This window comes from Bacillus rossius, chromosome 7 (assembly GCF_032445375.1).
Source record: "Bacillus rossius redtenbacheri isolate Brsri chromosome 7, Brsri_v3, whole genome shotgun sequence".
NCBI lineage: Eukaryota > Metazoa > Arthropoda > Insecta > Phasmatodea > Bacillidae > Bacillus > Bacillus rossius.
The window spans coordinates 2,220,459-2,240,601 of NC_086335.1; the positions used below are offsets into that span (position 1 = coordinate 2,220,459).

General features: G+C 38.7%; 1 protein-coding gene across 2 annotated transcripts in view; it reads right to left on the reverse strand.

The window, feature by feature from the left end:
• Window positions 1-20,143, reverse strand: part of LOC134533643 (transcription initiation factor TFIID subunit 11) — a 22,144-nt gene continuing 2,001 nt past the window's right edge. Inside the window, exons 2-4 of one of the 2 annotated variants that reach the window (XM_063371168.1) lie at window positions 12,269-12,356; window positions 9,101-9,197; window positions 1-3,542 (exon numbers count right to left, since the gene is read on the reverse strand). In XM_063371168.1, the coding sequence (XP_063227238.1) occupies window positions 3,409-3,542; window positions 9,101-9,197; window positions 12,269-12,356 (319 nt within the window). In that variant the 3' untranslated portion in view covers window positions 1-3,408. Of the gene's footprint in view, window positions 3,587-9,100; window positions 9,198-12,268; window positions 12,357-20,143 lie in introns of both variants that reach the window. The other variant, XM_063371170.1, reaches the window with a different exon arrangement.

Here is a 20,143-nt window from a genome sequence, read left to right on the forward strand (position 1 = left end):
TGAAGTTTTAATGGTTTTATGCACGATAAAACATACCCTTTACATGGGGCTACCGCGGTCCCGCCTGTGGCAATCTCAATAAGGGCGATGCCCGGTTCTGTGCGCTTTAATTTCCCCGCACACTGCAAGGGGCGTCCCACCCGTACTGTAATCGCGACTAAAAAGGCCTAGCTGTGGAGCGACGTCTCCCTGCGTCTCTCGAGTGCGACTGCTCCCCCACGTGCCGCGACCTTGACTCCCTTCCTCCGCGAGCCCGCGGAACGCGCGGATTGGCCACAGACGGAAAACCCTGGCCTAGGCGCCCAGTGAATAATACGTATAAAATAAATAAAAATATGAACTATAAAAACAAAATAATTTGAAATGAAATACAATACAAGTACATGCAAAAGGAAACACAAGTCTACACTGCACCCTCGGCAAGTAGAAACACTTCCACGAAGCACCACTTGGCAGGAGAAGGCATTGGCGTGACATATAGGCCTGGAAGAGTTAAGGAGGCCTTTGGACCGACGTCACCATTTACCATGATAATCATCATCAGCTATCTGATGTTTACCTTCTGATGAAGGGTAGCATACGTGTGATGATTTTGAATAAAAAACAGGCACACTTGTCTCACGCACTTTGAAAATGGTAAATGATAACAGAAAGATTTATTTAATCATAGGCCTATGCACATAACAAGTAAATCTAGCATAACTTACAATAGTAAAAGAGTATGTTTGTGAATTATTTATCTACATTTTAATGATATGTACATCTGAAATACTTCTAATAATAGCAATTGGCTATTCTGGTATCATCAACAGATTGTGAATCCTTGGTTTACAATTTACATAATCTGTGCTTGTTGTGTAAAGGGGGTTAAGTCACAAATGGTTAAAATACATAGTGATATTGAATTATTTACTTTTAAAATTCATAAGGGAGATTAGAGATTATTTTAAAACAATTAATGAGTTTACTAAGTTCTAAAGCAGTTAATAAAGCTAAAAAAACTTACTTCCAGAAACCTGATAATTTTCAATCGCGATTTTCTCAAAACTATGATTTTGGACTTAACCCCTTTTACGCAACAAGCACAGAATATAAAATATGAATCAACTTTAAACTTTAAATTATGGAAATGTAGATTTTTTGTTCCAGCATAAAACAGTTATTGAATAATTCCCTATAATAATGCTGTATCGCTGATGTTAAAAAAACAAAGGTTTATACACCCCAAAAATCAACATATTAAATAGGTTAAGGAAGTGGATTTCTTATTTTTGCAAGGTTAGGGGTCACATAAATTAACTTAAAACAAATTGGCCCGTAAACACTGCCAAATTAATTGCAGTGTGCACTAATGAACATTTCCAACATATTTGGCTATTAGCATTTATTTAGCACCAAAACTCGCAAATAATGGCAGGAGTTTTTTTTTCTGAATGTACAGAAGGCACAGTATTGGTAATTTTGGCTTCTGATCATAAATATATCCATACATATGCTCTGTAATTAACAGGTATTATTCTCATTATATGCATACTGACGTCGACCAGGGCTACGCCCTCCCTAAGCCCGATGTGCCTCACGCCGTCGCCACCCCTCTCCTCCCACCACCACCCTCTATTTCAAACCTCCCGCCCCGTGTGCAGGCGTGTGTGGCCCTGCAAGAGGCAGTAGCTTCAGTGCCACGTTCCCATAAAAACGTAATTAAAATAATAAGTAATGGTAATGCAAACCTTTTATTTTCATCTTTTTTTAAATTCCTAAGTGTTTATGTTTTAAGTTGTAGTTAGTAAGGACGGTGCAGCGCCCCAGGCGGGCAACCCCCGAACTACCCGCAACTACTGTTTTGAACTTTAACGAATAAATTAAAAATAAGTTAAGTTTGGTAATGGTAAATCAGTGTGTTCAGTTTTTGCTTAATTTTTAAGAGGGTTTTTCATGTTAATATGTACCAGGTGGAACCTGGTAACATAACGGGAACTTAATGCATCCCGGCGGCCATGATGCCCTGGCCTCGTCAGTCAGCTTCCGTTCGCCGCCCGGGGTGGAAGGCCTGCGCGCGCCTCATCGACTTCAATTTTAGTTTTCACTGATCTGTTAACATCCGTCGCCCCATAATTATTTCTTAAACCTTTTTCTTTTCCTCGAGGTCAACCCCGGGAGGATGGCTCTTTAACATAATTATTTAAATCCAGTTGGATATTTTATTTCTTAATATGTAACGAACTTTTGAGGCCAGGCCACGAGATGACCTGGTCAGCCTTTAAGGCGGGGTAATATTCCTGTTGCCATGTTATTTCAGTGTATCAACGAATAACTCTTTTCACGTAATTACTTATGTAACATTTTATTTCCTTGTGCCGCTCGACATCAATAAAGAGCTTTCCCTAGACTTCTGCGAGATTCACTGAGCAGCCGTGTGAGTCCCGAGGCGTGTGGGACTAGTGCTACTGCGCAAGGGGCAGTCGAGCCTAGTCCCCACACGGGTCACGTCACGGCCCCGAGCCAGGAGTCTACGGCCGGGTCCACGTGCCCCTACACGTGCTGGCGCCCAAGTTACACAGTTTCAGTCTATCCAAAAAAAAAAAAAACTCGCAACGACAATACAAATAAGTGGTTACAATAAATGCAATATCAGTGGCACACAAACGTGATCGTAAGGAAGACGATGTTCTCACACTCTGAGTATCTATAAGCAGTCTCTCAGTTTTTTTTTTGACAGGCTTAAGGATAATAAAACCTGATAACTGGAAAATTTGGCAAAAAATTTTGAAAACATCAAGTAAGATATTTTTATTTTTTGAAAAAGTCATTTGTTTACCAACATGTGCTATTTTAATCACCCATTTACTAAATCACAATTTTTTTACACTATATATTATTATCTAGTTTTATCTCTCCTTTGTGGGAAGTTTGTAAGATAGCTTTCAAAAGATTCTTTAGTATGCTACTTTACTAGCAGTAAAATCAAGAAGAAATTTCTATAAGGCCATGGACATTGTATGATCATCACCGTCCAGTTAGCAACACAAAACTGCCATGTTTGATACTGTTAAAATACTATTAACATTTAAAATTAAAAAAAAAATAATAATAATAATAATAATAATACAGCTGTAGTACATAAATTATAGTATTAATTAACCAGTATTTTACTAATATGGAGATGTTTATTTTTGCTTAAATATCAGAAAGTCAAAATACATAAATAGACTTTGAACTTCAAAAGTTTCACAACTCAGAATTCAACTTCAACCTCAATAATAAAATAAAGTTGATTTGGAACAGCTCTACTGGCCCACATTCATGAGCCAATCTTGTACGATACCTTACATCATATGTTATGAGAATTTCACAATTGTTGTGTTCATTCAGTTAACTTGTCAATATGTACAGTGTTGGGCACTGGTGCTACAGCCAATACAGGAGCTTGCGCTGCCGGCCGCCGGGGATCTTGCCCTGTTGGCGCAGCCTGCGCACGGCCTCGCGCAGGTGCTTGGGCAGCAGCGCGCCCGTCTCCTGCTGCTGCTCCATCACGTCCAGCGCTGCACACACAGCACACGCCACTCGTTCCCTCACTCGTTCCTTACTGAAACGCAATTAAAAGAAGATTTTAGTGCCTAACATATGTATGTTATATGGAATACCTGTCCTATTTTGGAGTACATAATTTTTTTTTTTAACAAATAATTTCAATATTTAAACTCTCCATTAAAATTTATTCAATGTTCAGTGTTCATTCAGTTGTATAGGATGACCTTGAACATACATAGTTTCACTTGTAACATAAAACAACAATAAACTTAAGAAATATTGATTGTAAGATGACCTCAAATCTAAGACTGCCTCCAATCTATGTCAACCTCAATCAATCAATCAATCAATCAAATTAATTGAACATAAGGGAGAGCTTGAATATTCCAATCTCAGTTATAAGAAGTTGTACGTAAAGCAATCTGATATGAAGTGACAGTAAGATAACAACTATGTTTACTTTTTATTTTACATTCCGCACAAAAAAAAATTCTCTTCACGAGACACACACAAATTTTTTTTTTATTTTTATGTGAACTTTAAGATATATATAATTGTTGTATTCAATTCATTTTCGAAAAAAAATTCTCTAATTATTGCAATTAGTTTTATTAGGTTATAGAGTATCAGTATTTTCACAACCCTAACTAATCATGATGCCATGCTGAGGCCAGTCCTCCGTCATGACGTGCCACCGGGACAGTGGAGGGGCTGTGAGAGCGAGACTGTGGGGCTACTCCCAGGCACCCTCGCCGGGACACGACCCTGCAGACGTCACTACCTCTGCAGAGGACCATTACCGTCCTGTGCTCGCCCGCCAGCCATCCCCGCACCACCTGCAGTCCCCTGAACGTCCGTGTGATGTCTTGGAACCGAGATGTGATAACATTTGTAGATGTGGATTATTAACATTATACTTGCCTCAAGTCAGAAACATACTGTATAGCCTACTCAGTAAATGTAAACTGAAAATTAAAATGTAAAAAAATATTTTGTACAATTTCAAGTTGAATGTTCCATTTACTTTTGCTCTAACATTCTTTGCCTCCCTGGGTTTTTCCTGTTTAAGTCTTGCATGTGTGCTGTGGATTCACGAGAAGTCAATGCATGAATAAGAGCTAACTCCTGGTTGACATTGGAACCATTAGACGTGACGAGGGGTGGTGAAAATGAGGTGTGTGGTAATGTAAACAATATATTAAGTGTGTATTGGAATGAATATATTTTGTAAATGTATTTTATATGTTGTAAAATATTTAGTAGGTATGTAAATTATCTAGGTAAACTAATTAAATGGCTGGGCTCGAGTGAACAAAATTGGCTAGCTAATAATAGGGCCCAATGGAAGCGATGGCCGCGAGGGAGGTAAGGAGGGGGGGGGGGGGGAGTGCTGACCGGCCCGCAGGCGAACATGCACGTCACGAGTGACCGGGAGAATCTCAATCAATAGGACCCTTGGTTATAGCTAGATGTGCAAGTCTCACATGCTTGAAATACAAAATACAGTCCTCAACAAGGATTGTTGCAGGTTCCTAGCACATGAACCAGGCAATAGCGTGCATGGTGAGCGTGACATAACATGGCACTGTGTGATGACATGAGTGACTTTCACCAACGACAAAAATATCAAGACCAGCTGACGTCGGTAAGAAAGTTTGCAGTCATAACATGGTGATATAATTATTACCATGATCAAAGAAAGTGCGAAAGTAGTTAACACTGATTTACGTCATTATTCCTGCAAGTATATAACAAGAATAGTACACCTGTGAAAGCAAGGTACAGAAACTATGCTTAGCAATTCTTCGATACAGTAAAGACTGTAAAGAGAACTCGAAACGAATTAATAAGCCCAGATTCCCAACAACATTATGATTACAGAGAACCTTAGCACTAGTTGGTGCATTTCTGATGTCTAGAACAAGTATCCTCTGTCAACTCCAAGGAAAGGGAAGTACAGGTTTTTTTCTAATTATTTTAGTATGTAGCAGTTTTGGTACGGGAACGACTGTGTCAAAATGAGAATTAAACGTTAATGTGATGAATGGGTGGGAGAAACGTGAGTACCGTAAAACGGGGTCAATAGGATCATTTTATAACTTCGAATGGCTGTAGGTTTTCATTAAAAAAGTAGTTTTCAAATATGACTATTGTATTCTTTGAGTTTTGGCTTCTAGTTTCGAATGTATGTTCCGAATTTCATTTATGTATGGCATATATATTAATATATTTTTTTTAGTGTTCTGATCCTATCAATCCGAAAGTTGGGGTGAATAGGATCACCAACTAGTGTTATGTGAGTTAACCCATTCTACTGGTTTTGGGACCAATAGGATCACAGTAAAGATAAATTATTTTATTGGAAACAAATTGAAAACATAAATAATTGTTTTAAACATGATTAATTAAAATTTTTATTTATATCAACTTCACAAACACACATCCTGAACAATACAAAACTGATGTAATGTAGCAAACAAAGCTAGCAAATATAGCTAGCTTGAAAAACCGTTAACAAATAACATTGCACAGAAATAATTCCATGAACTCATAGTTGCTTACTAAATATGGCACCAAAAACTTAAATTACAAAATCAACATTGTGAAGTCAATCACTCCAAAGAAGTTGTGTCACAGCGGAAGTGATATTGCCCTCTTTGTGTTCTTTTCAAGATGAGGAGAGTTTCAATTTGTTGATGGCTGATCTCACAAATATCATCTACATCTGGAAAAATGAAGAATGTGTCCTTTTTCCCGGTTCGTTTACGGAGGCACTTTACAGTCAACACCATCTCGTTTACAGTTTCAACTTGTGCTACAAACCTCCTTACTCGTTTGCTTGTTTGAAATTTGACGATTGCAAAATCACCTGGAAGAAGTGGGGTGTTGCTTACATCCTCAACGTCTTGGCTACTATTTCCAGCCTCTGTGATGGTGACAGGACCAGAAGTAGTCACACTGTTACAATTGTGATTCAAAATTATGTGTTCGTCGGAATGTTCATCGGGTTCAGGATCTGGATCATCAACACTTTCATCACTAACTTCACAGTTGTCTTCGTCATTGTGGTATGAAACACTTTTCCCAGCTTCTACTGTTATTCTGGACTTCCGTTTTCGTGCAGGTTTAGCTTCTGGTTTTCCTCTCATTTCTTGAAGCAGTTCAATTAGTGATTGATCGACATCATTTCCAAGTGCTTGTGTCCTTTCTTCAGCAGATGGCACTCGGTCAAGCACTTTTGCTGGATCAAAGGGCACAATGCCACATGCTTTGAAACCTGCCTTCAAGTTATAGCTAGCATTGTGCCCGATGTCACTCATTAGCCGAGATAACAACCGCGGGAAAACATCCTTAGGAACTGAGCTCTCTCTCCTTCCTGGTCCCATTTTCCAGTTGTTCAAACATTTTCTCCAACAAATTTTCAGTGGCCTGAAAAATGCTACGTCAAGTGGCTGGGTGAGGTGCGTCGAATTAGAAGGCAAGAATATCATCCTAATGCCATTATCATGACAAACTCTAACAGATTCAACCGAAAGATGTGAGGACAGGTTGTCTCCAAGCAAAATTTTTTTACCTCGTAGTTGTGAAAAATAAGGCACAACTATTGTTTTCAACCAGTCATCAAAGCACTCGCTATCAAACCAGCCCGATGTACTTCGGTTGAAACGAGTCCCCTTTGGTGCATTCTCAACCCATGTTGAATACAAATGCTTAGCCCGATAAACTACATAGGGAGGCAGCAATGTCCCATCAGCAGAACCTGCAAACATTATGGATGTAGCAGACTTTGATGTGTTGATCACTCGCTCTGGATACTTGCATCCCCTTTTAACAATGACTTTGGGCCTCCCTGGATCGTCCGCGAGATTAGTTTCATCAAAGTTGACTAGATTGCTGGGAGGAATGTCGCAGATTTCCATTTCCAGGTTGTTGAAATATTCCTTCAGTAGAGGTCGGGAAACTGCAGCACGTGCTCGTTTGATGTTCTGGCACAATCTAAGGCTCAACCTTGCCTTATGTCTTCTTAAAAAACTTGTTGCGAACTCATGACCAGGGATGTTATTTTTGAATTTCTTTACAATTTTCCCTTTACGATCCAAATATCCTTTCACAAAAAGGCGCAATGTGGTACGATCAATGGGGTATCCCCAGTCAGCACATAACATGATGCGTGAAACAATAACATCTTCTTCTTCAGCTGAAAGGGATGTTTGTCCTCCTTGTGGCCTTAGAGATGGAGTCTTGTAGTGACGATGTAATACAGTATATGGAATGTCAAAATCTCTCGCTGCTTGTCTGATTGACCTTCCACGATTTATAGCCCTAAGAGCCAATTCAATTTCATGACTTGACCTTTTTACGTAACTCTTCGTACAGGGATCTGGTCGATAATTTCTTGGCATGGCTAGCAGCCGCACACTGAAACAAACAATAATATTACTACAACTATAAGTTAAATTAACATAAATGTGTATTATTACATTGTTCTAACCTACCTAACGAAACCTAACCTTCTCATATAAAACAGAATTATTAACTGGCACCTAATTAATCTATTCACACAAGTCGGTCTGTCAGCTGTCGCATGCCATTACCAATATGGCGCACAGATCAGTTTGCCAGGTGTCAGAAAATTAGTGTCCATAATCAACTTAAAAATGTAATTTAAAATTTTGTAATTAGACAACAGTTGACAATAACAAAATAAATAGGTATTAAAACAATGTGCCTTCAGTTTCGAGTATTTTGTTTACAGGTAAGAAGACATTTTGAAAACATTAAAATTTACTTTTAAATATTTAATGCAAATATTAAATGGTGTAAGTAAAGATTTGCAGTTTTAGGAGAGATTATTGACAGATCGGGTTAACAAAACAGTTGACACACAATTTCAGACAATATTAAAACTCTAATCTGCTATTCAGCACGATTACAGTCATGATCCTATTCACCCCTTTTTTACAATAATCAGGTCAAAAAACTGTAAAGTAACAATTAAAAATAACAGAGATTATACTCACCAAATCTGATTATATCGATGTTTCTGGCACCAAACAACTATTAATTACTGATACAGTCACACTGATACCAAACACCTAACCTGCACAATAACTAAAGTTATGGAGGCTATCTAATCAGCTGATACTTAAAGCAACTGTTGCCAACCCTCCAACTATTCAGTTTTAAAACTTTTGAATTGAATTCACACCATTTTCATGTTCTACAGTATTTTTCCTTTCAAATGCCATAACCAATTTTTAATTTTTAATAATTGCTCAATTAGTTATGAAAACATTTACATTTTCCTCAAATTTGATCCTATTCACCCTGCTGATCCTATTCACCCCGTTTTACGGTACCACTAAAAAAACTGCCCAACCCACATTTCCTACTTGCCATCCAATTACATTTGACTAATTCAACAGGGAATCAATTCAACAGGTAATAAAGTATACCAAACCCTAGGAATATCCCACAAGGAAACTTTTATAATTAATGAATTCTCAAGTCAGTGATGGGCAAAGTTCCACTGTCTGCTATGCAAGCTACACTACAAAATTATAAGTACCTTCTTCCACAACTTCTCCCACAAACACTTTGGCAATCCCAGACATTGCGATAACAACATTCTGGGATACAGAGCAACCTGTAATAGTCTGCATCAGCTGCAACAAAGAATTACCATTAACCATCGTTATAGACCAACATGTAATAACAATAAACTAACGTGAATTTTAAATATGCATAATTTATTCCCTTACAACCACTTAATAAAACACTATACTTAAACATGCAATTATAAATACTTTTTCACCAATTATAGCTTGCTTTAAAAATAAATGTTTTTAATATTGAGGGGTTTGGTACACCTCAGTCTACACTTTGGCATCAAACAATTTTATCATTCCAGTAATTCTTTTTGCTGTTAATTCAACTGTACTATGTCTTTGGTTAAAGTTATTCTGTATTGTATTTTGTTGCTTTAGAATCGCAGAGTTTATCATTGTATATCCATGAGCAAGTCCAAGCAGAGATGTGAGACCAAGGACTGAGACTGGGGCAGTCGGTTCATGGACGGCACGAATGTGGTGTGAGCCAAACACAAGCTCACTATTGAAGCTGCCAGAGTCCAGACGAACCACAACACAGCCCCTGGGAGCTGCAGGGGCGACACTAAACACAAGTCTGGTGCCACGCGCCGGATTGTCCGAGATCAAGGCTCACGGAAGATCCAGAGTTGTGTACTGGCCGGTGTACCAATATACTGCATGATGCTCCTACAAAGTGCCTATGTATGGAAAGACATAACAGCAAGGTCGGCAGGCATCCAGATTTGAACTTTGCACAGTCTCATAGAGCTTGCTTGCCAGAGAGAGACTACCCCTCCTTTTCCCCTTCTGCAAACGCTTCTTCTTTGCTAGAGTTCGGACGTTTTCCCTCCTGAGCCTGTGCTGTGAGTGGAGCGAGTGAGCATCAGCCATTCTTCGTTGTCTTGTTCTCAAAGGGGCTGAATGTATATTAGACTTTGTACTTGTTGCGCAAGGATTACGTGCTAATGTAAGTAGGTTGTAGTTTCATAATTTACTTTTTATGGTAAAATTCACATTTCGGCACCACCTTTGGAAATTCCTCTCTAGTAATTCATGCTTTGTAGACATACTTAAGAGTCAAACTTTGATTGGGCTCATCCAGCATTCATGAAGACAATACATGCTTGAAATGATAAACATGATTCTGTAAGCTGTTGCCTTTTCGTGTCGAGCAAGGCTCACTTTGCATAGTTGCCTGGTCTGTAATTATTTTCTTTGCGGCTACTGCACTCTCTTAGGTTTCGCTAAAACGTCTTGGTAGTGTCATGTGCACCATTTACAGCAGGTGTGCAACTTTGCACGAGGTTCCTTGACATAAGCTAGTACGCATAGGCTGCCATGTTACACGAGGCGGGTTCTCGCTATCAGAATTCACGGTTTGTATGAAGGAATACCTACTGTTCATGGTCATGTTTTCATGTTAAAACTGCATTGTAATGTCTGGCAGAGACTTGAGGTAGCATGAGGTTATGCTTTGAAAATGATATGACATGTCTATGTGAAGCATTTAAGTTTTTCTGATATGTTATGTCAATGTCATGGATATTTGTTGCACTAGCTTCACAGAGTTTATTAGTGTTCAGACACATTAGGCTGTGGTCTTGTATTATATATATTCATTGCTATTTTGTCTTTGATCAATTGTATGCAGCATTGGGTTGCAACGGATGTGATTAATGTTGCATGTCAAGGAGCAATTATTTTTGTATGCATAGAGTGTCTGGCTCCAGCATTTGCAATATGTTTGCAAGTTGAGATTAGAGTTTTGCATAAATATAAGAAGCTGTGGCAAGAGCTCATTACGTATTGGTAAATGTTCATGCCTATTAGCGAAGAAAGATACCAGTGTATCGTGTACCTCCACCTGTAGTGTATACTTTGCTTTATGTTCACTGAAAATCTTGTGTGTTGGCCAACTTAGTATAAAATTACATGTACATGTCAAGTAGGACATACTTTTCACTAATGACGACATAATCCTGGTCTTAGATATTTATTTAGAATCATGTTCATCGCGCGCACACGCGTCATGACTCTACCTATTTGATATTATATCAGACGTATTATATGTGTTAGCATGGCATGTGTCATAGACGTGCTATTTATTGATGAATTTTGTATAATTTGCTTGTGTTAAGATGATCTTTGTATTTGAGAGCACACAGTGCTTCTAAACGTGAAACGGATTAATAATCAGATCTTGTGTTTTTGATAAATGGAAACATTAAAAGAGGACTTGTTGAAACATTGCTTTTCTTTGACAGTACCAATGCTTACCTTAAGACCTGTGCTGCTATTTGTTGAGAGCTGAGGTGTATGCTTAAAGACGCACAACAAATGTAGGACATAAGCTTTAAACTGATTGCCAGGTTCCTAGGTATTTGTACTTGTACAAAATCATAGCAGTTGATTATTTTACTGTGGAGGCCACTTGGGTTGTGGTTGTGGAACACAGCTTGCCCCTAAAAGATTTGCTAAAAAAAATTGGCCAATCAAATACGAGCTAATGATGCCCTCTCAAACTATAAGGCCGTGCAGTGACCATAACCTATCCTGGTGACAGACAGTAACGATTGTCAAACAGTTTTATTCATCTTCTTGTATGTCTAGATACTTACAGCATCAGTCACAGAAACAAACTTAGGTTATTAAAAAGATAGTTTTTCTCTTAGTCGTCCACACTTGCCGCATGGGGCTGGAAGCCAGAGCCAGCACGAGGCTGACACGAGAGGGTGGACCTGCTACTGTCTGAGAGGGAGTGATCAGGGTCGGAACTGCCAGCGGGCTCCACCAGCACCACTTCGCTCAGGCTGCTCATCCATGCTGACCCTGCAGAGACGCTAGCCCGGTTATCATGCATGTTCTGCTTAAATACACCTGTTTTAAACAAACACCGACGTTGAACTACAAGAATAGCTCTGAGGACCTTAATCAGTTTTTAATATATATTGCTGTAATATGATAAGGTTTTGATTTACCAATCTTTGTTTAAATTAACAGCAATGATAATTTTATATTGCCCATGGAAGTATTCTTGTAAACTCTGCCTGTTCAGGATGATGTGTAATCAAAAATTTTGCCAAAGTCTTATTTTCATATTTACTGACAGTGATATTTTCTGCTCCTAGGAAGTGTATCTGAATTACCCGTTTTATAGCTGCCTTAGGAAATGCTGATCTCCGGTACATTTCATACCGGTCGAGCTGCTCTTCCGTGAAGTTGGACACTAGAACCCTGAAAAAACAAACCAACCAATATTTTCACAGGCACGGGACACTACGTACAGTTAGAAGTTTCATGTGCATCAACACTCCTGATCAATACCAGACTGAAACACCTCGTGAAAGGGCCCAGCCACTATACTCCTGTCACAGTGGGCAAGTGGAAAACCAGGGGGACGTTACCCAGTGAGTTTACTCTGATTAGGATTTTCTCCCTCGACCACATGGCCGGCACACACCGTGCCTTGCCAGCAGTCCGCATTCAGTGGTCGATACCTCGTCTGTGGTCTGTGGGTCAACTCCTCGGCTGGCACAACCTCTGTCTAACACCTCTTCTTTCAAGTCTGCCCAAAAGTTACAGAGGTGTTACCAGCCTTACAGGACCAGTCTACACACCATCTCTCTGATAGTCATCCATGTACGAAAGGAGAAAGTTGACAGATGCACCAATCACAGAAAATATGCTCCATTTATTCCTCAAATTAGGAAAACTAAAGTAGCCCATTTCTGAAGCTTTGACATTATTACTAGGTAATAAAGTCACGCAGTTCTATGATACTATAAATACAAGAAACAATACATGAATTTTTATTATTTGCAAGGAGTATTGTAGTATCAACCTTCTTCACAAGGCAGATAGCACACCTCAACACCCACAAATAATGAAATTCAAACAACCTCCAAAAATGTGCCAAATATTTTGCACAAACCTAGTCAAAGTCTTAAACTAAATAAAAGAAACTTAAATAGCAGACAACTTATCAACTAGCAGTGTCGAAGTGAGCATTTCTTAAAATCAAAGTCGACTTTCACTATCATGATACATCAAACTTATTTTAATAAATATTTCTTTCAAAAAAGGCATAAAAATGTTATGGCCAAGAATATAATATGGCTACAAACATCAAATTATAACTGATGACCCAAGATGCAACTATCAATTAAAATTCTGAAATAATTACAAAATAATATTATTAAAAAATATAAAAAATGTATCAAGATTTATTTTACATTAATGATTCCTATACATATATAAACATAAACTGCCAGCAATTGAAAAATTATTAAACAATGAGCTCGGATTAATAAACTTCACAATTAAAAAAATTACTTTTAAAAAATTTATACATTCCAGGTTATAATTTTTATTAAGATTATAACGCAACATCCTACTCAAATTCGGGGAGTGCGCGGAACAATTGGAAAAACGTATTTAAAACTTCATTTTAAACTTATGTCAGTTTCAAAGCTTCCAAAAAGATTTGTTTCATGACCATGTTACTTCTGCCGCAATCACAAAAGAATATACATACTCGTACAACTTGCCCATTTCAGAAACTAGCAACCCGTAAGCGAGCAAACGTGCTCCAGAGTCCACGACACTGCATACCCGCGGCTCGCGGCTCGCGGCTCGTGAGCACGCACGCTGCACACGCCCGGAGCGCTGACCAGCTCAGTGATGCCGACTGCTGCCAACCGCCCAGTGCTGACGCAGCTACCCAGCTTTATCCATTTTTAAATTTCAAACAATGTTGTGCCAACAATTTTACTGAGATTGAGTTAAATATGAGATTAAGTTGTATATTTTATCCTGCATGCAATGGGAAACATTTTTCTTACTGGAAATAACAAATGAGACTATAATGAATATTTAAAGTCTGTGTACAGTAGAACAACATTGTAACTACAAGCGATGCATTGAAAGACAGCAGATGCACATATATATTTAAACAAAAAACAGCAACCTTTTCCCAGAAAACTATTACCTACGTAGTTGGGTAAGTAGAACATAATAAGTTATACTAATACATATATAATGCTTAACATGTATTAACTGATTGTTCTTTATTGAAGTTACTAATGTAAAATATTTAGAGCTTATTTTATATGATATTCTGGTACAATATTATGATAATAGGGAATTTTTTTTTCAAAATACAGGCACAATAATATTCTTAGGTATGTAGCTGTTACACTAGTATTAATTGTACTTGATAAAATACTAATTATCACAAAAAATTGATCAAAATGAGAACAACATTTCAAATATGCTTTTATAAGCTAAATTTATAACTTATTAATATTTATTTTACAGAGTTTGGTGCTTATGGTTTTCTTTCTTTAGAAAGTGTTTTTTGTGGAAATATTACATGCAAATAGTAAAAGAGGAATCAGGAAGATATATTAGCCCCTATGAACATTTAAGCTTTTCCATTTTTATATGGCAAATCTTTACCAATCCAGAGTGCCAAAAAAAAAAAAACAAAAAAAAATCTGTTCGACACACGTCACTATATTAGTGCCAAAAAGAGGAGTTCCTATTAAAACTTATCTTAATAAAAAATTAATATTTTGCACCCAGTTAGAGTAGTTCTTTCTTCGGTATTCAATAAAAATAAAGATCTGACTTTATAAGTTATAGCCTTATAGCTTATAGTGCAACACAAAATTTTTGATATTACGGTACCTATACATATTCTTTATAGTTTACTTTTTAAATTAACTCTTTGTTTTAACTGCTAAAAAGATTTCAGGTAATATTGTAGATGTATTTAAGAATAACAATTTTGCAACTAGCCACATGCAATTGGTTCCTGCTTAAGTGTTTAATTTTGCCATTCCTCAGGTGTAAATTAATCATAACATGTTGAAACCTTTACTTAACATTGTTTAATGATAATGTTACTTTATGTATCCAATTTAAGTTCAGAAATAAAAGTAATTAAATAGTTAGCTCTCCTGAAAAATTTACTTTTTGTTGGATACAACATTGTTCAAGTGAATGATTCAACTGTTACAACAATAAATTATTTAAAAGTTTTAATATTATGGAATTAAAAAAATATATACATATTTTTTTACATGGTATATTGGGTTGTGCATGAGTGTGTATGTGTATATAAATGCAATATTCAATATACCTTACAAAAATATTTTTGTTACACTACATAACCTTACATAAAGAAGCTTTTCATTTGTTTGTTATACAAATCTACAGTTTTAATCAAAGTTATATGAAATTTTGCACAATTGACCGTACACGAACGAAAGCCACTGTCTAAATGTGATTTCAAGAAAACCACCCCTTACAGCAGTATTTTGATACGTCTTGATAAAATTTCCCTCTTGCATTGTTGCCCTTCGATCTCCAGCGAGTACAGTCCCATCTTACTTTCATTCGCTGTGTGAGCAAGGCACGGCCAATCACTATGTGTGGCAGGCATTTAATTGGAAACACAGTATTTTTCAAATGGGACAACTGTACCTGGTTTGTAAGAGTAGGCATACCTGACTGTTTACGCTCTGGATGGAAAAATTGAAACAATTTGTGTACACTCAAGCTTTGCAATAAAAATTTCAAAAAGAATGTTTGCTTGGTTAGTTGATATCAATAAAAATAATATCTACTGTCTAAATAAGATCTCACAAATACTATCCCAATCCCATTTCATGATGCACTGACGTGGTGACCAGGGAGAGCCCTTAAGCCCGATATGCCTTGCCCCTCAGTCTCTACCTACTGAATCCCTCTTTGTCCGTCGCATATTTCTGAACTTTCCACCAGCAGTGTTTCACTTCACCATCTGCATAGCACATACACCACTCATTTTATCTAATTATCTATTAATAGCATAATAGTTAATTTTACTTTTTATTTTTCACATCCCAAATGTCCATGTTTTTCAGGTTATTATAAAAAGGATAGAGTGGCGTTTTGCAAAAATATTTTGGAACGTACCATCGTTTGAGTGGTTTAGTTTTGAACTTCAAACTAAACATGCAACTCTGTGTGTATTAGCTCCAGGTGTTTGTAATTTAATTAGCTAAATATTGAAGGGTTTATATTGTTTTCGTCATGGCAAGGTTTTTGAATAAGAGTTAATGGTCATTGTCATTGGGATACTTTCAGCGTGGCCATGACACTATTATGACTCCCCAGTCTCGATAGATCGCCGTCTGGATTAGGACGCACCCTCACCGCACCTCGAGGACTTCACTGTTTCCTGAACTGATCAAGTAACATCTGCTGTCTGCTCCAGTAATTCTAAAACTTTTTCTATATTCTCAAAGCCTAACGACTCCGGCAGAAATGGTCTCCCACTGCCTGGCGAGTGGGCACTCGGGAGAAGGGGCAGAGGAGGGCAGCCAGCGACGTGCAGGATACAACCCCCAGCCCCAGCACGAGCCTGCAGTGAGTCCACCCCTTGTCAGCGGCTCTGTGCAACTACTGCACCGGACTCGCGCCCCGATGGGTAGGCCTACATACGGTCCAACGTCTTCTGGCGACCACGTACTGCCTGGTGAACCTGGAGGGCCGACGAATCTGCAAGATACGCCAGGACAACCTAAGGCTACCGGCGCTACCAGGGTAGCGTCCTCTAAACGAACAAGGTGACAGCGACCCCGCTGAAGGACTGATGCCCGATGTCGACACCAGCCACGGATATCGCGACACAAGGAGAGCGAACGATCTGGGAAGACCCCTCGCCAAGACAGGAGGAGGACACGAGCCCCAATGCCACACCACGCCGGCATTGAAGACAGACACGGGGCCTGCCCCTTCCGGCTCACTATAACAGCAACGGCGACAGGGGAGCTCCAGGAACAGGGCGAGCAGCCATCCGAAACGGTCTCCAGTGTGACGGAACCGGACGAGGAGGGGCAGGTAGGCCCAAGCGAAGCACCGCTTCCTGACGCGACTGCAGGACTATGTAACGGACCACAACGCCCCGACGGTGTCCATGCCACCAAGCAGGCCAGAGAGGGTGAGACAACCGGGCAGCCACAGTATCACAGAGCGTGAGAGGCGACCCTGTCAGCTGCAGACACCGTCCAGCATGACCGAGGCTGGTGAAAGCGTCCCTGAGCTCACCGCAGGACAACCTGAGGGCAGAGCGCAGACCCTACCAGCTGCGGCCACCCCAGGCACCCCCAGCTCTGTCCTGCTGCCAGTACTTGGGATGCAACCACGCCGCGGGGTAACAATTGCGGGGTGAGACCAGGCTTCTCCAGAGGGGAGCGTTTGAGGTAGTACCTTCTGCGGCAGTATAGCCCGGTCCCCACCCTGTCAGCACCAGATCCCGCTGGCGGAACGCACCCCTCACGCGGCCTGCACGGAGGAAGTTTGCGACGCCGCAGTCAGGCAATAGACAATGGAACGCGGCCTAGGACGGACGCTCCTTCCCACGGGAAAAAAAAAAAAACCAGTGTGTCTTCATTAGGATGACGACCACATTAGCGATTGTGCTCCACAGCGCATGTTAACGGCGACAATAGCGTGTGGTGGCAACCCCCCAGTGTTCCAGCTAACACAACAAGCAACAAGTAATTTTCTGGGAGAAGAATTATGCTTACCGTGTAAGAACAGTACACATGAACCGGCCTTATTTGGAAGCTCTTGTAAACCTGTAAAATTGTTTCACTGCCCAAGGTCAATAAATTAATAATTGCCACTGGTCCAGTGATCCACGCTGGGGCCGACGACCCACGCAACCACAACGGCTAGCCTGGTGCCCTCTTGTAACAAAATCCAGTAAATAATCCCGCCAGCAATCACTGGGCTCATACCGGGTCCCGAACCAGAGACCTCGGATGACGGCACGCTATGAAAATGATAAAGTGAGGACGATAGTTAAAAAAGATTACTTAGATGTCAATGAATCAACTGTTTATTTAACTGGGGGTATGGCGACCGGCATGGGGATTAATGAATTTGCATTCACTAAGTCGTGCTCGAGGATCACTATGGATATCTGCGAGAGCACATTCAGTGCAATGGCTACCATCAAATGCAAAAATAAGTTGTTTGAAGAATGACACACTTAAAAGCTAATACACATTTCTTGCACTAGTTGTGAGCCTTAGTAGTACACGGAACTTACGAAGAACAAAACCAGTCATTTTCCACACTAAACTGCTTGTCAGGTTGGCTGGTTAGTGTGCTATTAAGTTATTGTAAAATGAATTGACAGGGGCTTGGGACACATGATTTGTATCTCTTATAATGATTAGTTTTTGTTCAGGCGACCCTTTAAAACTGTCATACACATGAGAAGTTCTTGAAATATTGCAATGTATCCCCACAGAATGATTAGAAAATAAATAAACAACCGAACAACTCCACTTGGAGGAGGGGGGGGGGGGGGGGGGGGGGTTGGAACAGAATCTAACCCAATACACCTGACCATTCTTATGAAATCACAGTTCTTGTAATGTGTAATGTAGGAAGCATAGCCTAAACACATGTTAAAAGTTAAACTATTAATAAACTCCTTTAAATTTCACAACACCCTCTTTAAAAAATTATTATTTTGAATATTTTTGTTCCCACAAAGTTGCTCTCCTTGAGAATGATATCCTGGGTGGGATCGTGGTACAGAATAGGAGGTAATAGTTCCTTAATATGTATCCAGCTGTAGCGTTACCAAAATATAAGTAATTGAGTTTTAAAATATGTATAAAACTTGAGGAACATTATTCTCAGGAGCAATTGCTCTGTGTAACATATCCAATTGTATTTACAACAAATAGAATTGCAGAATGAAGGAAAATATAGGTAGTTCATAATATTGGCAACAAAGTCACAATACTTAGTGCAGTGAAGAAAAAAGAAGATTTTTGTAGCAATCATGATACGAGTGAATTAATAAGTAGAATTAAATATTTCTATAAAGAGAATAAATAATAATTAATTACATATCAAGAATTGTATTGAATATGTGAGGAAATAAGCGTAGTGGTCACAAGAGAAGAGCAAGGTCATGTTTATTTACATTGAAATATAACGGTGCAGAGTAGCGAAAGAATGTGTGGTTGTGTGATTCGAGCAGTGAACAGGAAAGTGACGTTTCGTGTTTTGTGATATAGAATAAATTAAATGGAGAAATTGCAGATTTTTTTGGTGTGAATTTAATATCTACAAGAGAAATATTGACAATAAACAATCATTGCCATAACCTAGAAAGGTAACTGGATTTTTTATGGCTTTTAAATGTTTTTATTTGTAGTTGTTTTTTATGTGAAATACATTTGATGTGTTAGGTAAGAGGTATCTTGTGTGGGTTTCATTTGTGATGTTAGGTGAAAAAGCTACTGGTATTTAATTTATTGAAAGTGAGACTTTTCAATAATGTTTCATTGGTACATATCGTAGCACAGTCCCACCTGGTCTAGTCTATTTTGCGATACCAATATTTTATTCCTCATAATTCACCACTTTTCTCGCAAATTTTGTCAGTATCATAAAGTTTTATAATAAACAGGGCATGCTTTTATATTTCTCGATACCGCCGTTAAGTTGTAATGTCTACAAACATAATTTCTTTGACAATGAAATATCTTTATCACAAAATAGACTAATGCAGGGGGTTTATAGTATAGTTTACAAGATACCACAAAAGTACAATATATATACAAAAAATGAAATGTGTGAAAACTAGTGTTATTATAGTTCCCACCCAAAACCCTATATTCCTGTGCTTGTCCCACAGGAATGTCGAGGCAGTAATGACATGAGCACCGCTCACATGGTGATGTCAACATTATTGTTATGTAGTCCGGATTTATATTAATCTCTGTTTCAACCTAAAATACTAATATTTGTAAGCAGTTGAATGTGTTTGTGATTTGAAAATGAAGACTTGCCAAAAAAAATTTTTTATGGTTATTTTAAATAATAAAGAATTATAAAGCTCTCATAAAAACAGTTTATACACAATAACAAACAGTTTCCCGATAGAAATTGTTTTGAAATATATTGTTACGAACGTTAGCAAGGCCACGTCACGCGCAGGTGCACGC